This window comes from Rhagoletis pomonella, unplaced genomic scaffold (assembly GCF_013731165.1).
Source record: "Rhagoletis pomonella isolate Grant_MI unplaced genomic scaffold, Rhpom_1.0 Rhpom_scaffold_00003, whole genome shotgun sequence".
NCBI lineage: Eukaryota > Metazoa > Arthropoda > Insecta > Diptera > Tephritidae > Rhagoletis > Rhagoletis pomonella.
Window position 1 is genome coordinate 98,632,923 of NW_023458557.1, and position 21,869 is coordinate 98,654,791.

Genomic DNA, 21,869 nt, shown 5'->3' on the forward strand with positions numbered 1-21,869 from the left:
GATATTCGGGCGTCTGGACCAGCTTGTAGAAAGCTTGCACTTCGGGATCTTGAGCGGCGGCACGGACAATGTTTTCTATGCGTTCGAGTGGCAACAACGCCTTGGCCTGATTGAAGAGATTGCTCAAGCCTAGACCGATAGGTGCCAAACAGGCACCGGGGTTAACTAAAGAAGAGGGAGTGGGTTAAGATGATTTCAAATTCCAGCCAAAATGGCGATAAACTTACACTGCGGTGTTAAAGGGAATAGTGGTAATGTAGGATTTGGATTTACACTGAAAATCGGATTAGGTTGTATGTTTCCTAGATCAATCGGCTTTTGTTCGGTTTCCCCAATGGACTGCCCACTGATTTCTGGCTTTGGCGTAGAAACTTCAACGGAGTCTTGTAGCGCTAAGACTACACCGATCAGCAGTAGAGTGCCGACCAACACAAGCTTCGTTTTTAATTGTGGTAGCGTCGTCATTTTTATGTGTGGTAGCGTCGTTTTAACTCTTCTTATTTTGAGAACTGCAAGTGCACTGACTTCGTTTCATTTTCGCACGCTTTTTATATGATTCATATTTTGAGGCCACAGCAGACTTAATAAATGTTTACTCAATTTTACGCATTATTTGATCATAAAATATTTAATAAAAATTATAGGTGACTAAGTAAATATTTATGTGGATGAAGTTAATATTTTTTACTAGTGAAGTATTTAAGGCTTACATAATTTCAGAGTTTGCAGAAGCCAAACAAAGACGCAAGACTCAGGAAAAGAGGCTGAAGTGGCTCGGAGTTTTTTATCTATGTATGTATGTACACTGTTATAGATGTGTGCAACTGGGTGTGAGAGTAGCCAAATCACACTCACTACCCCTTCACAGAGGAATATGGAACTAATAAATGATCGCTTAACCAACTGGAAAGTCTTTCGCCATTCCTAAGCAGCTCCTTCGAAACGCCGACAAGTAATAAAAAACCCAAGCTGCCTCTTATCCTACATTCGTGCGTACGAAAAAAAGCACTTCGTGAGGAATCTCTGTCTTACGTAGAGTCCAAATATTGCCCGCTAAAACAGAAACAAGACAAAGTGGAACATAGGACCACAGCTATTATGATCACTCCAAGAAGCTCAATTTAAAACTATCAATCTAACCTAATCTAATCATAATTTTTAGCGTCAACCAGCTAAAAGTTCGTTATTTTGGCTAGGCCCAAAAGTTTTTAATCGGACCAAATTCATGAAATAAGACTGGAACCGATTTAAGACCACTTTATAATTTGTCTTCAAGAAATTAAGTTTAATGTTGTCTACTTCTCTCTCTTATTTTAAGTTTTACCAACAATTTCTTCGACGGTATAAATGAACTATGTTCGGTGAACTTTTTGCTTTCATCTCAAACTATGAGACTCCACGCTACGCTTATAATGTGGACTATAAATATGCGGTTAAAAGGGAGCCACGTCTGTGGCATAGGTAATTAGTATGTACATGAAATTGACCAATCAAAAATGTACGCACCTACATTAATTTTGGCCGCCCCAATTAATACCTAAAAAGCATCTAATTCCCCAATAATATTTATTAATATTTTACAATGAAGGTCAATCAGGTTTACGTACAAGACTATTACAGTTACACTAATATTTTTTTTTCATATGTTGTATATGCCTTTGGTAAAAAAATATGTTTTCAAAGAAAAAATAATCTAAAAATATTGCCAGGTCTGTTGGCGAAAATTGTTAATTGTTTAAATTTTAAATTATTTTACGTTTCATGTATTACTTTCTTCTTAGGGAATTTGGCCCTCCTGGCAACTCCTTTCGACTTGTGAAAATTACATTTCATTTTGCATTTATCAAGCAGGGAGCACGTGTGTAGGGGTCGAAACAAATGCAAGAATTTTAGTTTTGTATTTTATACTTAAATCCTTGTTACTTCATATTTTATCTAGGAAATAAAACTGCGCGAAAACGAAGAGCAGCCTGTTTTATTCAAGTCCCTAAAGCGGCAACAAGGTCTATTGTTTCGTTTTTTAAGAAAAATGGTATGTAGTGCCAACTTGACACCATACACCTAGTCGATAGAATAGGCATAGTATCTCAATTCTTTCGTCAGTGATGCATGGTGTCAAGTTAGCACTACATACCATAATTTTTAAAAAATGAAAGCTACAAATTTTTCCTCCACAACAAATTTACAACAAAAACACTACAATTAATGGCGTAGTTAACTTTTCCAATTTCGAAAAGTGTAGTGCTAACTTGACACACGTAGTAATTTCCCCTCTGCTATGGTCCATCGTAGAAGACGAAGTACTCTGGCTTCTTAGCGAAAACGGCTTCGACGTTCAAGACTACGCGGATGACATCCTAATCAGAGGCAGGTTCAAAGACACAAACTCTAACATCTAAACAATGCTCTGAACATAGTTACCATTTGGTGACACTTCTCCAAAGAGGTCAAATATCTATGGACAGGACAGGAGTTATGCTGGATGACAAGCCCTCATTGAGTCTGCAGCTATATAAAACTATTCAAAGGCCAGGGCCTCTATCTAAACCTGCCGGAAACTTATGGAACGGCACTGGGGCATCTGACCTAAACTGGCATGGTAAATGCATGATGCCATCTCCAAACCCATTCTCACAAATGCTGTACCCGTTTGGAGGAAGAAGGCGGAAGTCAAGTTCACGCAGGCCAAGCTCAGCAAGCTACCACGACTGACCTGCGTGGACCACACTGACGCGTTGCGAACAACACCAGCAACTGTTTACAGCAAGCCTCATTTTAGGGGACATTGTAGAGGATAAGGATCCCATACACCCTTCCGCCCTCAGGTGCGCATGAGCTTTGCGGCTTCCGAGATTTAATTTCACACGAAACTTCAAGGTATTTTTCCCTGACAGGAACAACTGGGACAATGAAGTGGCAGATATTCTCGCCATAAAAGGGGCTGCAGAGCGATTCATAGGCTTAGGACCCTTTACCGGTCTGCCATGGAGCTCCGTTAGGCGAAAGTACTATATCTACGGAATGTAACAGACAGGCCAAGTCCTTCATTCCGGATATATCAACAAGGCGAACCGAAGAACTGCTTCAACTCAGTAGACATGAAGTAAGAATTGTTGCAGGCTCTCTTACAGACCGCGGTAGGGCGATGAAACTCTGACCAGTGTATGTTGTGTAACGAAGAACCGGAAACAACCGAGCACATTATGTGCCACTGTGAAGCCCTCACCAGGACCAGACTTCGCTTCCTAGGATCGCCGGACTTCGCGAGGTTTCTTAGAAAAACCTGGATAAAGGGAACAGCCCAGCGCCTTCGTCTTGGTCTGCAGGCTGTATCGGAGACATAGCCGCTAAATTTAAACGTAGAATACGTGGTATGGTTATAAGCACAGCCAAGTCAAAAACGAAAGCACACACTAAGGAAAAAATATCGATATCAAAAGCGATAATAATATCGATAAGAAATTCGATAAAAATATCGATAACAAAATCAATAATAATATCGATAGCAAAATCGATGACAAAATCGGTAAAAACATCGATAACAAAATCGATAAAAATATCGATAACAAAATCGATAAAAATACCGATAACAAAATCGATTACGACATCTACAAAAATTTCGATAACAAAATCGATAAAATATATCGATAACAAAACCGATAAAATATCGATTATTATATCAATAAGTCCCGAGAACTCCGAAAATCTCTAAAATCCCGAAATAGTCCCCAGATTGCGTCTCTGTCTATATCCTTTTCTCTGTAATTACCTTTACTTTAATCTTTCTCCACCTATCTTCGTCTTTACTTTTATCGGTATCCTCATCCTCATATTTTTCTTTATATTTATCTTTGTTTTTATTTTATGTTTATCATATTCTTCATCTACATATTCCCCTTCACCTTTGCCTTTTCTAAATATTGCGCCATTTATTATCCAAAAGCCGAAATACCTATACACATATACAGTGGCGGTCAAAAATGGATGAATGGTGTTTCGTTTTTAATATTTTTAATGTTTCTCAAGCTAAAATTTTTTTTTAATTTTTTTATAAAAATATGGTTCATGCTTTTATTCAAACTCTAATGAAAATTACTAACAATTTGTACTAATTTACTTCGTTTTAAAAAAGTTTGTCGCGCGAATAGCAAACCGGCATTTAAATATCTGCATACATATACCTAACCAATTATGCATGTACGCTGAATTCGCCGACAAGCTTTTGAGACAAGCTGAGAGTTTGAATAACTCCTTTCCCTTAATTGGTTTTTAGTAACTTTAACGAGACCTTAACTTATTTTATTTTATTCATTTTAGTGCAGTTTTGATAAAATTTTCTTGCTAAAAAATCTTTTGTTACACTACTTTATTTTATTCCTTTGATTGTACATGTTAAATAAAAGCTTGTTTTTAAAAAAAATATTTTTTTTTTTTACATTATTTTATTTTCTAATTTTTAGTCCATTTATAAAAGCATAGCCCATTTATAAAAAGTGTTATTTTTTATGTACAACATTTTGCAATAGATATTAAAATAATTCAACTTGCAATGCAAGCAAAATGTGGTTTGCTTACGTTTTGTATAAACATACCCTACAAGAAAAGGACTTTTTTCTGACCTCTTCACTAACACACTAAAATATACACCAATACACAGAAAAGCATGTGCAACAAGTAAGAACCCTGCAAAAAATTGTGCGACTAATCTCTAAAGAGAGTATTCCGAGATTGCTCTCTATCGGGTACGATTGGGCATTAATTAGTCGCAACTAGTCTCATACGGGTAATAATGGAGGTCAATTAGTCTCGACTCATCCCTTATGGGTATAATTGGAGATCATTTAGTCCCCAACCCATCTCTAACGGGTACTATTAACGATTTAATGATATGTACGCACTTAGTCAATGAAATTTTATGTGCGGCGTTGGCACACAGAGAGAGTATTCGTCTAACCAAACTGAGCAACCCGGTTCGAATCTCAGCTGGCGTAAATTTTTATTTTTATTTTTTAAAAGTGACTAGTCGCTTTTTATACCCTTTCGGGTATAAAGGTGAACAATTAGTCTCTTCATAGGACATGCTCGAACAAAAGCGAACAGTTCATTCCATATAAAGAGATCAAAAGTGGTATTAGTCGCATGTTCCTTTGCGATTGCTCCCGGAGTCATCCCGGATTAGTCCCATTTTTTGCAGGGAAAGTCTAAGTTCGGGCGGAGCCGAACATTAACTACCCGGCGCAAGTATTAAATATATGTTTTTCATCTTTTCGAAAGCTACCGTTACATGGTAAGCCGGGGTGTATCAATTTTGAGTAAATTAGCGTCCTTAAGTTTCGAAATATTGAAGTTTCAAGCATTTCTGAAATTTACCGCTATATGAAAAGCGGCCGTAATTTTAGTCCGATTTCAATAATTTTCAGCGTTTTGCTTCTGTGTGGCAAGTACAATAACCACACCGAGTTTGGTACAAATTGGTAGAACGATTACCGAGATACATATATGTGATCATAAGTGGGCGGTGCCACGCCCATTTTCCAAAATTTTACCATAAGCGTATTTCTTGGTAAAGAATTGTTGCAAGCGTCAATTTTGAATAAATTAGCTTTAATATTTAGTGATTTATCGCAGATTTTGTATTTCTCTAAATTACCGTTATATGGGATGTGGGCGTGGTTATTGTCCATTTAGTATGCAGTACCAAGGCCAACATCTGTGCCAAGTTTGGAAGAAATTTGTGCAGTGGTTACCAAGATATACACATGTAACCATAAGTGGGCGTGGCTACGCCCATTTTCCAAAAATTTATAGTATTCTTATTTTTCGTATGAAAATTATTGTAAATATCAATTTTGGGTGAATTATCTTCAGTAGTTACTAAAATATCGCAGTTTTCGTATTTCTGGAAATTACCGTTACATGGGAAGTGGGCGTGGTTACAGTCCGATTTCGTCCATTTTCAATACCATCCGTCCTACGCCAGAAAGAAGTGCACGTACCAAGTTTCGTTAAGATATCTCAATTTTTACTAGAGTTATCGTGTGCACAGACGGACGGACGGACGGACGGACGGACAGACAGTCACCGCTTAATCGATTTCTCTTTTCATTCTGATCATTTATGTATACATAAGTCTATATCTATCTCGATTCGTTTTGCCTGTTACAAACAACCGTTATGTGAACAAAGTTATAATACCCTTGTGCACAAGTGCGCTCGGGTATAAAAATAACCTTAGGAAATGCAATAAGTAGAAAAGAGGCCTTCTAGCACTGCTGGTAAAATCTCCATGTGAGAAAGGGCCGCATAGTCACATCTACACAGAAGAACTGGTCAGGTTTTTCATATTACCCCCGAATTTCTGATGCATCAGCACTGACCGTCAGGTGACCGGTCATTTGGCAGTAAGATTTCTTGTAGGGTACATATAGCAGCAGTTAGTTTCATTTAAAGATATGGCGTGTCGTCCATTTCCGCTGTAGCGTATGTAAATGGTGCATATATTTAGGCGCAATATTTAACTTCTTCTGGCGGGGCGACATCTGGAGTCTTCTAATTGTATCTCCTTGATATGATGCCTACAACGAGGTTCATAACTAGACTAGGTTAATATCTAGAATTTGCCACAAATAGCTTTGCTACACTACCGCCGGCAGCTTTAACAATTTTATAGTGGTTTTACGTTATTTGGCAAATTACGCTCTGTTAGCCATAAATCTTACTATTTTTTGACCGCCTTTGTATCAAGACCCCTGGGAATTCATTTATATTTTAAATTGCATTGTCATCGTGATTGGAACTATGCTGAAAATTTTAAGTCCCTAACTTGTCGGAAAGTCAGTTTAAAATCGATTGGATATTTCCGCGATTTCCGCGGGATGACTCAGTTAAACAAAAGTTTATAAAAACCAAATCATTCCAGCGGTTTTCGAGCATTTTGGTAATAAAAAAAAATTTGCTAAATTTTTTCAAAAATTTTTTGCCTTAAAATGCTCGATATTTGTTGAATTTATTAAAAATTTGTACACGTTAATATTCCAATTGCTCCAGAGAACCTATATCCCAAAATTTCAAGTTATATCTGCAAATTATAAGTTGTTAGAGAACTGTAAAGGCTCAAAATTGGCCACAAAATAGCCAATATTTACCGTTGTTTCTACGACAGAAACCGAACTGGTTACTTATGTACAAAAAATAAATTTGTCGATCGGTTTGGTATTTTATCTTTGAAATGCCACACTTTTCTTCGAAATCGCTTCATTAGTTCTCGTGCAATGATCGTTTTCGTGAAACTCTAAATATTACAACTACAACATTTCAGCATAGCCTCCATATCGAAACGTAAGACGTATTCTACCACGAAAGATGACCTGTAGCTGAATAGATCGTTTCGGTCGTGGTAACTAGGTGACCTGATCCCTCCTCTAAATCTAATCTGGAGGGGCAAAAAATTATTTTACATTCCTATAATCGAATTAGAGATATTTTTAGAATAAATTTTTTGATACAATGCTTATTTATTTACTTTTTATGAAACATCTTAACCGATTGTTATTTTCGTAAAAATTTTAAGAATTCTCTTTATGTCAATGAATCGTAAAATAGTTATGCCATAACACTTCTCATAAAAATTTAACACCAAATCCCTAATAATATGTATATATGTATGTAACTTGTTCGTGCTTCTCGCACACACAGGACCTCGAAAAGTTTTCCTTTTGCTTCCAAATACAATTCGAAAGAACTTTTTACAAAACGCCTCTACTCCCCTCTCAAAGGTATGTGAACAAATCATCCACCGAACTTATGGCATTCTCACGCCAACCCAACGCAATGTAGACCAACTTCTTCAACTCCTCCTCCGGCCAGCCCACCTTCTGCTGGGCACGCTTCAAATACTGACTATCCGGAAGTCGCTGCAGCAGCTTAAAGAGTATTTGAAATTCGTAGCCTTGCGCTACTTGCACAGTCCGTATTAGATACCAATCGGTCGCCAATAAACGCTCGAATAAGTTGCGCAATCGCTGACGCGGCAATAAGTCGCGTATGTCCTCCAGTAACCCACGCAGACCCGGTCGACCTTGAGGCAGCACAGTGTCAATTGACGGAGACTCCTTCAAAGCCGACAACGGCAATAAACTGGTTTTAAAATCAGTATACAAACGCAGATCGCAATTCATTTTGTAGCAAGCAAAAGTACGAAAAGCCCTATACTCGCGCGACCGAGTCACATTTGTGATGCGCTGACGGTGTTCCGGCGTCTGGATCAGCGTGTAGAAAGCTTGAACTTCCGGATCTTTAGCGGCGGCACGCACAATGTTTCGTATGCGCTCGAGTGGCAACAGCGCCTTGGCCTGCTTGAAGAGATTGTGAATGCCTAGGCCGTTGGGCGCATCGCAGGCCCGGAGATTAGCTAGAGAAAAGAAAGTTGGTTATGATGCTTTCAAATTTCACCCAAAGCTGCAAATTACTTACACTGCGGTTTTAGGGGAAATAGCGGTAATGTAGGATTTGGATATACAATGCCAAACGGATTGCGTTGTATGCTTCCTAGATCAATCGGCTTTTGTTCGGTATCCCCAACGGACTGCCCATTGATTTCTGGCTTTGGCGTAGAAACTTCAACGGAGTCTTGTACTGCTAAGACTCCACCAATCAGCAGTAGAGTGCTGACCAACACAAGCTTCATTTTTAATTAAGGATGATTTTCTTTTGCGTGTGGTTGGTAGCGTCGTTTTAACTCTTCTTATTTTGAGAACCGCAAGTGCACTGACATCATTTCATTTTCGCACGCTTTTTATATGATTCTTATTTTTGAAGTCACTGCAGACTTAACAATTGTTGACTTAATTTTAGTCATTATTTGATCATTAATTATGTGTTTGATAAGAATTTTAGGTGATTAAAAATTTATGTAGATGAAGTTGTTAATACTTTTTAAATAAAAAAGAAAGGCAATAAGCTGTGCTCTAGTTTTAACGGTGATATATTTACGGCCTACACAATTTCAGGATTTGAAGAAGTTAAGAGGCTATACAAAGACATAACAGCCAGTAATAAAATAAATTTCTTAATCATAGTTAATATGGAAACATTTTTGTCATTTCACGGTTCAACAAAATTTTGCCGTATTTTATCTCAAAAATGGGGCCGACCTCATCTTATAGATTTTTTGATGTTGTTTGCCTTTAGAAAATTTGTCTACCCCGTCCAGTTTTCGAGAAAAAACTGTTAAAGTGTCGAAAATGGCAAATATGGCAAATTAAAAAAAAAAAGTAAGTGCGCCAGGGCCACACTGGAGAAGTGAAACTTACGTTACATATCTATTTTGTCTCATAACCAATATAAATATACATATGTACATATTTATGTACATTAGACTGCATCACCATCCGCCGGGATTACAAAATTTATTATATTTTAAGACGTCCACCAAAATATTTCGGAAAAATATTAAGATTTAAGTGAGCTGGACCGATTTGAAAATACCTCCAAAAATGTAATTTTTTATGAATACAAATAGTTTCTTAAAGAACTTTTTGAAAAAAGTCCCCTCAGATGACAAAAGAGATTAAGCTTAAAAAATCTGCACAAAAATATTTAAAAATCTTTTCCACGGAATCGTAAGAATGAGACTTTTGATGCTGTTTTTTTTACTTTTTTCAAAGATGGATTTACGAAAAACTTGAATAACTGGGCCAAAACTATTCTGATTTAGACTTATGGGATCTCAGTTGAAAGGTATTTTCACACTGTTTTTATTTCTGTCCAAAAAAAAAGTCATTCGTGTCCCAATATTTTTTTTTCAAATACCAACACATCTTAATTCAACTTTGAATGACGTTCCTTCATCCTACCTTTCTCTTCCATCCTTTGAATGAGTTTATTAGCAAAGAAATAAAAAGGTAGAGAAAATACCTTTCTAATGACATCTCCTAAGTCTAAATCGGAAGAGTTTAGGTTCAGTTATTAAAGTTTTTGTTATGCCAATCTTTAAAAAAAGTTAAAAAAACAGCAACAAAAATCTCATCATTACGATTCCGTTTAAAATTTTTTTTAATTTTTTAAAAAAATTTTTCTGAAGATTTTTTAAGCTTAAGACGTTTTGTCATTTGAGAGGATTTTTTCAAAAAAAAATCTTTAAGAAACTATTTTTATTCATAAAAAAACTCCATTTTTGTAGGTATTTTCAAATCGGTCCAGCTCACTTAAATCTTAATATTTTTCCGAAATATTTTGGTGGACGTCTTTTGCTTAAGGTTATCTTTTTTGTCTTTTTTCTATCTAGGACCCTACACCTCTACCCCTGTTCGTTCTAATTACATTTATGTTATTCTGTTTTCCTTTATCTTCATTTTTATTTTTAACTTTCATACTAAATCGATAACATAATCGATAGTAACATCCAACAAAATACCGATAACAAAACCGACAAAAATATCGATAATAAAATCGATGACAAATTCGACAAAAATTTCGATAACAAAATCGATAATAATATTGGTAGCAAAATCGTTTGGAAATCGACAAAAATATCGATAACAAAATAGATATATATGTAAATAGTCGATAACATAATCGGTAAATAATCGATGACAATATCGATAATAAAATCGACAAAATTACAGATAACAAAAACCAAAAAATTACCGATAACAAAATCGATAAAATTACCGATAACCAAATCGATAAAATTACCGATAACCAAATCGATAAAATTACCGATAACAATATAAATAAAAAAAAACAATCACAAAATCGATAAAAAATATCGATAGCAAAAAATATTTAAAAATATCGATTACAAAATCGATAACAATGTCGATTATTATATCGATAAGTTCCGGAAATAACGATAGCAAAATCGAACAATATCCATAAAAACTTCGATAACAAAATCGATAAAAAAAACGTATAAAAATGTCGATTATTATACCGATAAGTCCGGATAGTCCCGAAAATCTAAAATCCCAAAATAGTTCCCAGATTGAGTCTCTGTGTCTATCTATATCCTTTTCTCTATAATTACCGTTTGTTTGTAAACTACATATAAGTCAAATCTCCAAATCCGGCAGTTACATATTTCTAGTTCAATAGTACAAGTATGGAAATTTCTTAAGCAAATAGTAATTTTTGAACATTTCTAAGCGCAACAACAATAATAACACTGTACAGCACTTGGCTGGGAATTCTACAAAACCAACTTTTTTTGAGAGATGGACTCAGAATTAAAAAAAAAAGTAACATCTCGGTTTTTCGAAGTTAGCCTCCGAAATCGAGATATGGGTCTTCGAAGCTGGATATTGGACCTTTGTTGCAATATTATTTTTAATTATTTTATGTAAACAACCAAAAAAAGTAAAAATATAGATTTGGTATGACTTTTCTCTTATTTAAACGGTACATAGCTTTTCTTCTGCAAACTATATTTCGGGTGCTATAAACGGTCGGAATCAGTTCAAGATTTTTTGAAATATAATTTTTTTAATATTTCGAAGATCTGACCTTTGACCCCTTATAGCACCTGTTGTATAAGTTTGCACAAGAAAAGTTACATACCGTTTCAATAAGAGCAAAACCGCGGAGCACATCTATACATACATAAAATAATTAAAAATAATTTTTTACCAAAGGTCAAATTTCGTATTTCGAAGGCTTACTTCGATAAACGATTTTAACTTCCGAGAGTAAACGGAGAAATTACTTTTTTACTTATGAGTTAATCTCTTCACAAAAATTTGGTTTGGTCCAATTCCTAGAAAAAAAGTTGATTTATAGTGTAATAATAATATTTTGGCGCTTACATTTTTGCTAAATGTTTGGCCGAGCTTCTCCTCAAATTTGCGGTGTGCGTCTTGATGTTGTTACACAAAGGGAGGGACCTATAGTTTTACCCCTCCTTCATATGTTTTGGCCCTTACTAAATGTAAATATGTACCAAAAAATATATTGAGGACTTCGTATATCTCATAATCTAAAGGACCCATGTGAAAGTCACGAGTGAATGAGTGCGAAAATTTTGCATGAATAATAGACGACTATGGCTCCATTGGTTATCGGGTTAATTGTATCTATCCCGATCATAAACGTATATTTACTTGCTGTCTCTGTGATATAAAGGTTGCGATATTACAAGACAGAGGAGTCGCCGACGACTTGAATAATTTTTTTTACACACTTAAATAGTAGCCAAATTACATATATACATACATATGTATATACATATGTATGTGCATAAATATATTCAATGATGTGAAGCAATTAAGCAGACACAAATCTGCCATGGAATTGAATGCTACGAGTAAGTAAGCTATACACAAATGAAGATTACAAACACACGTACTATGGTATGCACATGTATGTATGCTTTTATGCTTTTAGCCTTCTGCTTAGCCAACATTAGTAAAGCATGTTGCATAGCAATAATGTCTTGGTCAGCAAACAAAGGGAAAAAATATGTATATTGGGAGCAAAGTTGCAGACATTAAGTTATCCTGTGACAGACAATATTGTATCTATGTGTGTACAGGGAGTGTCTTCCGAAAATTTAATACGAATTAATGTCTGGCAAAGAGGGTTAAAAGGAGTATCCAAAGCATTTAAGACATTTTTGGCGGTCCCTGGAATTTGGGAAAGCTTTCGTTTTAATTTATATAATTGTGTTTATATGTACATAAGCAGCGGGGGGTGTGGAATAGAGGCGTTTTGGAGCTCATAACCGCAATTTTAAATGGAAATGCATATGTATGTACATATGTATATTAAGTAGGGTGAAAAAAAAAAAAAATACGAGTGTGTGGCTATGTTAATGGACAGGAAAACGCCCTAAACCAATAAAAATCTTAGCAATGGAATTTTTGCTACTCCTTTGGTTGAACTCATTTTTTAAGTGCCCTTTTGAAGGGTCATTTAGCGCACTTGCGATAAGGAGTTCGGAAACTGGTTTGTCTACAAACCAAACCTTACACATACATATTTACATATGTATATCAGCTTCACACTCGGTCAGAAGAGTTAGCCCATTCAAACCTGCGAGTCTTCCAAATGTAGGAATATACGCAGGATAGCAAAATGGTCAGCTAAATATCATTATAAATAGAATAGCACAACCCCTGAAACTTTATTTGTCCTGAAAACCAGGTTTGTAAAGTTGCATGGATTTTGGTGCGCTGAATCTTATTTTGAACTTGGCTTCTCTCCCTTAGCTCCACAAAACGAATGTTTTTTCACCAGAGAACTAGTCAATAGATGCGCCCGCGCTAATTACGAACCAGAAATCAGGATCAAAAAATTTGCCATTTGTTTTCTTTCTGACCTCGAAAAACTAACTATAAACAATAGAAAAAAGTAACGAGCTAGCTCTTGAATTCAAATTTCAGATTCTGATTCAGGCACCAAACATTTATTGTTTTGCTTAGTCCAATTCACAGAATTCCCTTGCTGCTTGCTTTTAGCCCGAGGATTAATCTTCAATTTAAAGTCGACACTTCTCCCACGGAGAATTGTCTTAATCACCCTACCAGCTCACTAGGGCGGATCCGTCCGAACTTTCATTCTGCAATAAGAAACTATCGAAGTTTGGGAATACCACAACTACCACACCTGCGAAAACTATGCAAACCTCTAGACCAGTAATGAGCAAAAAGAGTTTTTACTATGCGCACGTTCACACACAATATATACAAAGCTTAAAAAGCCAAAGCACGACTTGAAGCAAAGCTTTTTAAGCTTCCTAAATATTTTATGTAGACCAGCGACGACTAAAGAGAACTGTTGCTCTGCCTGCGACCGTATGAAACATTGACGACAGAAATATATCCTGGGGATTAGCTTTTTAAAGCCTTCTATAGATTTTATTGTGTATGGACGCACACAGATTAAAAGCTCTATCTGGTACAAAATCTGTAAAAAGCTTCTCCCACAGGACGATTTTCGTTCGTGACGGATATACATACATAGACGAAGACAAGGTAAAAACGATAACCACCCTAGATATTAGCCACTTATGAGCATAGGCGTAGCCAGGTAGGGGCAGGGGGTGCTCGATCCGCTTTTGCACGATTTTTTCAGTTGAAATTTCAAAAATAATAGTTATTTGCGGTCCCTGGCTCTTACATAATAAGATATTCATTTGAAGGTATTGATTCACTTACATAAGCTTGTAAATATACAAGATATCGATATGTATGGGCATTAAAAAGAAACGAGCACTCACCGATCTGAAAGAAACAAGAAAAAATTTATATACTTTAGTTAAAGTTTAAATCACAATGAAAATAGTTCAAATATAAAATTGAATGGTAGCGATAACGGGGTCTATATTATTTACAGTTCTAAAGAAAATTCCATAAAAATTTTTGAAAATTTTCAAGCTCAAGTTTCGAGTTTTTTAATTTTAAGTGAAATCAAATACCTACTTAACTTCCCCTTTCTCTATAATTACTCAACTGTGGGCATCACAACTTCCGCTAGGGATTAGAAAAGGCTGTTCTGTACAGACGACTTAATTAACTTGTAAAGCTATCTCTGCATAAATAACTAATTTGATAAGCTTACGAAGTGTCTGTCTAGCAACACAGCAAAGCATCAGACGAGCTTATGGTCACAGCTGAATTAACGCTAAAATAATGAGCTGAACCACGCCAACTAATACAATCACAGGTATGAACATTCACCGCTTGTCGTACTAACTAATAACTTCCGTTCTAAAATAAGAAAATTTTGTAGAAAAATCAATGCGCGTGCGTCTCCCTGCCACTCCGTCGAAACGCTGCGCCACATTGAATGCTAAGCTTAAAATTATGCAAATGACTTTCGAAGAAAGAAAAATTTACCGCTCGTCTGCGCGATTAAGGCATCGAAGCGTTGATTGAAAGTTATGCGTCCAGCCATATTCAATATTTTTTCATTTCAGTTTTTCTTTTCAATATCAGCTGGATTATACATGCTTTACGGCCAAACCGACCTTCACCATGAATACCAGTCATTCCTGTCAAGGTTCGTGCAAATGGTAAAATTTGACTGCCTTTTTCAATTTAAATTTTTGTCTTTGTCGTTATTTAATTTTTTATAAATGCATTTTTCATTGACTGCATATTGATTGACATTCATGGCATATCAACAGGTTTTTTTGTTTTTGGGCAGCAAGCACCGTTGCATCGGAGGGTGTGATTCGGGCGAGCAATGCAACCAAAAGGCGAGAATCACAAAACTATTAGCGAAGTGAAGTTGCGCCGGGGTCCCAAACGAGTGCGTTCCGAGTTAGACGTTTAAAGTGCTTGCATAATAACGCACGCGAATGGTTGAGTGTTTTGGTCAATATTTTAGGTTCGCCCAAGTTCAATGTTCTAAAAAAATAAAAATTAATAAATTCTTTTACTAAAATTTTAATTACCTTCGAAAATATTAGTCCTACACAACTTGGTATATGGACCTTTTTTTACAGAGAATCGAAGTAAGCTAAAAAAAGAAATTTTAGCACCTGAACTTTGATGGACTTGAGCGAGCCTAATGCTTGAAACACAATACCCGGCGAACGGCGAAGTTCGCCGAATTGGGCGATGCCGTCGTTCACCGTTCGCCCTGCTATTTCGCCTACTTTAACAGAATTAGAGCGATAGCGAAAACAGCTGATACCATTTCGTCGCACTCATAAGTTAGGTGACCACATTTTGAAAAACGAAACCATATTTAGAAATGATGAAATGATAACAAATATAAATATAAGGCAAGGGGAAATTATTATAAATTATTTCATTTTAAGCCAGATTTAACGAATCGATCACTGTATTTTTCAACCTTCAAAAATAATTCGTGTTACATGCTGTTTTCTTCTAAATTTTTGAAAGTAAAAAAAAAAACATACGGCCACCTTTGGCATGTACTGCCGCCATCGCCCAGCAGAGCGATAGAAATAAATCTATCGTCACGAAACGCCGCCGGGCGAACTTCGCCTTTCGCTTTGGTTGTGTTCAATTTTATACGCCGGCGGGTGTTCTAATTTTGACAGCGGTAATTTCGCTGTGGTGAGTTCGCCGGCATTGTGTTTCCACGCTAAGATATTGACCAAAAATTTTAATCTTGCACACAGATTTTTATGGGGCATTATGAACCATATTATTGCTATAACCAATCAAAATTCTAAAAAAGCGGATTTTCGGCCGACGGTGATCTATATATATGTCGATATTTTTATTAATCAGGGACCGTAAAAAAGTTATAAGAGACTTTTATTAAATAAAACAATTTCTTTTCAATGGTTATTTACTGAGCTTTATTTTTTGCTTCAGAAATAATGGGTCTAATCATTGAACTCATGTCGATCGGAAATCATGAAATTTTCCTATCATTTTCTATTCAAAAATTTCAATGTCATTACAATTACAATTACTATTACCACTACTACTACCATTACCATTACGATTACCATTACTATTACGATTACCATTACCGTTAACATTACCATTACCATTACAATTACTATTATCATTACCATTACCACTACCATATATATATATTATAATTAGCTTTTTCCTTCAATTTAGGTTGTGACTGTCTGTGTTTTTCTGGCGTCTCTAAATTGGAGCGCTGAGCGTTGCGTGCGTTGTGTTTTCCATTGTCAACGAGTGTCAGCGCGCACTATCCTCAAATCAACGCGGCGTAATTTTTGACACTTTCTCATTTCCTCTCGTTTTTATTCTCGTTTCCTCTTTCTATGCGTCTTCTGCATCCAACCTCAACACGTAACGCCCTGTCAAAAATGAAAATTCCATTTGCTTGGCGCTAGCGCGGCGTTATTGTGGGATTGCTCCTTACAAATTGTACGGGCATAAGGATTTTTGACAGTTGTTTGGCCCTTGACGCGCCAATTTAGGGACGGCAGTTTGTCGATTATTTTCCAAGCAATTGTATTTAATTCAACAAATAAGTTATACAAATACACAATGGTGATGAAATTAATAAACTAATTGTCGAGTGTTTTGTGAACTATTTTAAAGTTAAGTATCATTTATTATTTGAGGCAATAAAAGGACACATTATTTTCCACTCTTAGTCTATTTGAAGAAACGTGCTACAACCAGAAACAAATCAGCTAAATATAGTTGCGTTCCTTAACTCGCAAGAAGTTGCAAGAATTTACAGGAATTGACCAGAAAGCGTTCCCGCACTCGGATCTCTGGCTTCTTTTGCCTTTTGACAGTTTTACAGGAACGCAACTTATATTTAGCTGTCTTTTTTTGGGTGTATATTAAAGTTGGTTTTTATGTACGGCCAAAATGGCAACCGTGGATGTGAGCTATAGTGCTGGGTGGGGTTTAACAGCATTACTCATACATTTTTGGACAAGTGTGGAAGTGTCGTTCAATGTTTTTATTATCTTTTTATTATTACATGCTTACCTAGGTATTAATTTTAGTATTATCATTTTACGTTGGCAGCATTATTCAGCATTTCAGCGCTTGCTATTGTGCCCTCTGCTTTGCATAATAATATGTATTTAATGGCGAGCTGATAGGCCGCCATCAAAAAAAAACATAAAATTTAAAAAATTTTTCCGATTGAGTGTTTTAATTTAAGCCTTTTTTACATTTCTTTTTTGGTTAAATATGCAATAAATTGTGTGCATAAAATACTACCATTTTTCTCATTTTTATTTCATTATTTCATTCTATATTTGCATTTAAATAAAGCTCGAATTCATTACAAATGTTTACCATTTGCTTACTTGCCGCGAATTCGAGCATTTCCGATTGAAATCAATGCTATACAAATACGGCATTTATTTATTATGCAATTGGACGCTTTTGTGGCACTGCCGCCGTCAATGTGTTTATTTGTTATTTTCGGTAAATTGACTGTTGACAGTTTAATTTTACCAATTTTAGGGGTTTGAGAAAAAACAAAAAAAAAAAACACCGAATAAAATAAATATTTGAATAGTTTGCAGCTGTAGCTGCTGATTTCCGTCATTTAAAGCCCAATTTGTATGCATCGTAGATTCTAGTTATGTGCTCGATGGCAGTAATTGGGCTTTGGAGCCCTCTCTAAACCCTATAGTCTAGCGCAAAAGCTGCATCAGCCTCGAAGAAGTTCATAACAGCTGTCGAATTTCTAGGCACATAAATATATATATTTTCCTCCATATTTAATCCTTTTAAAATAAGATTGCCCATACAGCAGTTTCGCCCAAATCACCACTTGGCGTTAAGGCGCATCCTTTTGTCTGCATTTCAGCTGCTACTGGCAATTCAAAAAATCATTTCATTTTATCTTATTTTCATTATGTGGCATATATGTATGTATGTATGTCGTTACTTCTTGGGCGAGCGCTCTTCCAATCATACGAGTTCATACATCTGTTGTCTGTTGCAAATCGCCGCCTTCAAGGAAATGAACCGATTGCTGATATCGACATTAAAAATACTTTGGTCAGCTGTTTTATCCCCACTATTATGTGGTCCACCTGTTTACGCAGCCTTTCTTCCACGAACAAAAGCAAAAAAGCTCATTCAGCCACCTGCACGCAACACGCGCTGCTCCATATCCTGTTTACGCCGTCGCCACAATGCCATTAATATCCTTGAAACACAGCCCAGGCGGTTGTGGCAAAAACGTTTACGCTCGCTTTACCCTTTGGCGTGGCATATGTTAAACGCCTCTACATATGCATATCTCTATTCATACATAAAAGAAGCACAAGGAAGTTTCTGCGTTTTTTTTTTTTTGCTCCATTAATAAAGTATGAATGAGAGCGTTTTGAGTTACGCAGGATAACAGGTTGCCGGTTGAAAGTACAAAAGCAAAATGTGCAAAATCTTTAACGTGCGCTAAGTTAAGCGAGGCAAAAGTTAAAGCATAAAGCATTTTGCCAGTAAAAAAAAAGCAACCCACACCTGCGCTTGAGTGCCAAAATCGCCGAGGGTATAGCCAATTTATTGAGCTTAATTTTGTCAGTCAGCGAAATGGTGTACAGAAAGCAAAGCAAAAAGAAGAATTAATACATAAATGTGCAGGGGGCTTTAATAATTTTGCTACTTAACTAACTTAACAAATAAGCACAACGTTCGCCACCTCATTCGAAATGGTGTGCGAATGGCTTTTTATTTGCTGGCTTCAAGGTAATAAATTGTTGCGACTGTTTACACGAGTGCCGGGTGCCTAAAACAGGTGGCTATGTAAGCACGTGTGAGCAAAGCAACGAGCGGAAGGATATGAAAAGCAATTAGCCTAGAAGATAAACAACCTTCTGTGACGTGGATTAAACGTATGTATTTAGCGCGTGCGCATTTACAAAATTTCGATTATTTGATACCAAACAATAAAGAAATAAAGCATAGTTCTCTCAAAAACGGTACGCATGAAATGGGTTATGGGTTGTTTTTTTTTTTTGTTTAGTGCGGTTTAAAAAAATTGCATGTAGCAATAATGAAAATATTATTCTTCAATCGGGTTTAGCCCAAGTATGTTTATCCAATATTACGCAAACCCTTAAATCGGAGACATAACTATTATAAGAAAAAAAGAATATAAGTCAATCAATAATTATTATATTAAGATAGAAATTTTTGGAGTCATCTATAATTATTGTTCAAGGACTTATATTTATTATAAGTCTATTCATAATAATTATGAGTGCGAAAAAATTTGTCAGGACCATTTCGGCACTAGTAGGGGGCCAGTTCGGACCCAGTTGGGGATTAGTTTGGGGCCAATTAGGGCTTAGTACAAAACGAGTCCCTAACTGGTCCCAAACTACTCTCCAACAAGTTCCAAACTGTTCCCGAACTTGTCCCCAACTAGTCCGGAACTGTCCCCCAACTAGTCCCGAAGTAATCTCGGAATGGTCATGAACAAGCTCCGGTCTTTTAAGACTTAAAAATTTCTTTGCACTCATTATTATTATGAATAGACTTTTATCATATAAGTGTCAAACTTAAAGTCTTTGAAGACTTAAAAATATTTATCTCAATGATAATTATTATGAAGACTTTTATTGTATCAAACTTAAAATAATAGTTAGATAGATGACTTAAAAAAAATGTCTCACTCAAAATTATTATCAAAAGACTTTTATAATTCTTACGAAAATTTTGATGACTTTTTTGAAACTCCACCATGAAATAATTATTATTCTGGGTCTTTGCCTTAATTATTTCCAATAATCGAGGGCATAGAGGCGAATCTGTTGCTGGCACATCGTAAATGGTACTGAAGAGTGTTTAAAAGTATGCAAAAGCCGCCTGCTTCTCAATTCAAATGACGCAATTTAAGCAGTCTAGATACGTAGACGATTTCTCAATAGGTTGTAAGTAATGGCTGGTTTTCACTATGTCATATTTTGGCGTCAAAATTTGTCGGCATATTTTACCGATGTTAATGTTGGCCAAAAACAGACTGATAGCCGATCAATCGATATACCGATTTTTAATCCCTTTTTTTTTATTTGGCTACAAAGTCCATTAATTTGACATAGTGAACACAAGCCTTAAGTATACACTACACTTTTTTCGAAATTAAATTAATTATAGATAAGTACGTATGTACATATCGCACACATTATCAAAAGGGGCACAACTTCGCAGGATTTATTTCCAATGAATGAAAGTACTTTTTTCTTCAAGTTTATATTCTTTTAACTATAAAACTACTTTTTTACCTGCTTTCGTATTAATTGCGCTGAATCTTTACCATCTTCTCAAGAAGTTATATTTTCGGATCGGAATTTTGAGTTGTGCCTTTTGTGAATATAGTGTGCGATATGTATGTTTTTCATTTAATTATTTCGAGCTTGTTAGTAGCTCGTAGATTGCTACGAGTTTCTTTTGGCCAAAATACGTAACGAATCTTCACACATTACATATCTCTTCATTTGCTGCCATACATTCATAATTACTTTGTCATTGGCTTCCAGAAGCAAAAACACGAAGTTATGGCAAGGACCGCAGCTGGAGCTGACGAAATTAATTCAAGGTCAATGTGGTTTGTATGTAAGATAATTGACAAAACACTACAATAATTAAATGAAATAACACTAGTCATATTCACATATGCGCATAAGTATGTTTGTACATACACACATAGTACCTTATGTATATCGTTACCCTAATACAGAAAGGCCCTAACTCATTTAGTCGCTGAAATGAAAAAAAAAGCCGTAACTGACTAAAATTTTGTGTTGCTTAAGATGATGGGGACTTATATAAATTCGACGACATGCTTCATAATCAGTCAAAAAGGGAATTTTGGATTTTTACTTACATAGTTACGGCTTTTTGTATTTCAGCGACAATGTGAGATAGGGCCTTTTTCTACTAAGGTAACGATATATATCTACAGAAGCAAATAAACTGAATTTTAATACCTAGAGCACTGTCAGACACGAGTCGTGAGGTATGTATGTATGAAAGTACCTACTTATGTATTTACTACCAACTTATGTATGTGTGCAACAGTACTCGATTTATTAAATCCTAGTTAGAAAACTACCAAAACTCGTAATGGGATTCCATAGTCTAAGGAAAGCGATAATTATAACACGTGATCAAAAAGCCAACTTTTCCCACGACAGTCGGGTCTACATAACCGGAACGAACCGAAAACGCAAGAAGCCCACTCGCTCTTGAAAATTACACTTGTAAATAGCCTGTTCCCGTACTCCAGTATTTGCAGGATTTGAAGGTTTTAGACCTGTGCCGCTTCTGCGATGCCGCCAGGGAAACTCCCCTACACCTTCTTGTAGAGTGTGAGGCCGTGGCGCGCAGGAGGCTTAGGAGCATAGGGTACGTCTGGCCAAGAGAGGAGCACATACACTCACTGTCCCCGGGGTCCATTATGAAGTTTTTAGACACTCTGGGGCTGGCTGAGGAGTTGTG

General features: G+C 36.1%; 2 protein-coding genes across 2 annotated transcripts in view; both read right to left on the bottom strand.

Annotated features, from left to right (window-relative positions):
- The window catches only part of LOC118735946, a 273,819-nt gene that overhangs the window by 194,882 nt on the left and 57,068 nt on the right, over positions 1 to 21,869 (bottom strand). Inside the window, exon 2 of the mRNA XM_036466002.1 lies at positions 14,213 to 14,216. The gene's annotated coding sequence lies outside the window, so the exon portion shown is untranslated. The remainder of the gene's footprint in view (positions 1 to 14,212; positions 14,217 to 21,869) is intronic.
- On the bottom strand, positions 7,613 to 8,753 carry LOC118736436. The gene is made up of 2 exons (XM_036466531.1): positions 8,473 to 8,753; positions 7,613 to 8,410 (listed from the first exon to the last, which is right to left on the bottom strand). The coding sequence occupies exons 1-2, from the start codon at positions 8,684 to 8,686 to the stop codon at positions 7,770 to 7,772; spliced, it is 855 nt and encodes a 284-aa protein (XP_036322424.1). The 5' UTR covers positions 8,687 to 8,753; the 3' UTR covers positions 7,613 to 7,769.

What these genes read in the sequence shown, in the direction of transcription:
- LOC118736436 (XM_036466531.1), bottom strand. Translation starts at nt 8,686, where the DNA reads ATGAAGCTTGTGTTGGTCAGCACTCTACTGCTGATTGGTGGAGTCTTA. An exon ending in ATTTCCCCTAAAACCGCAGT is followed by an intron (nt 8,411 to 8,472) that starts GTAAGTAATTTG and finishes TCTTTTCTCTAG; the next exon opens with CTAATCTCCGGGCCTGCGAT.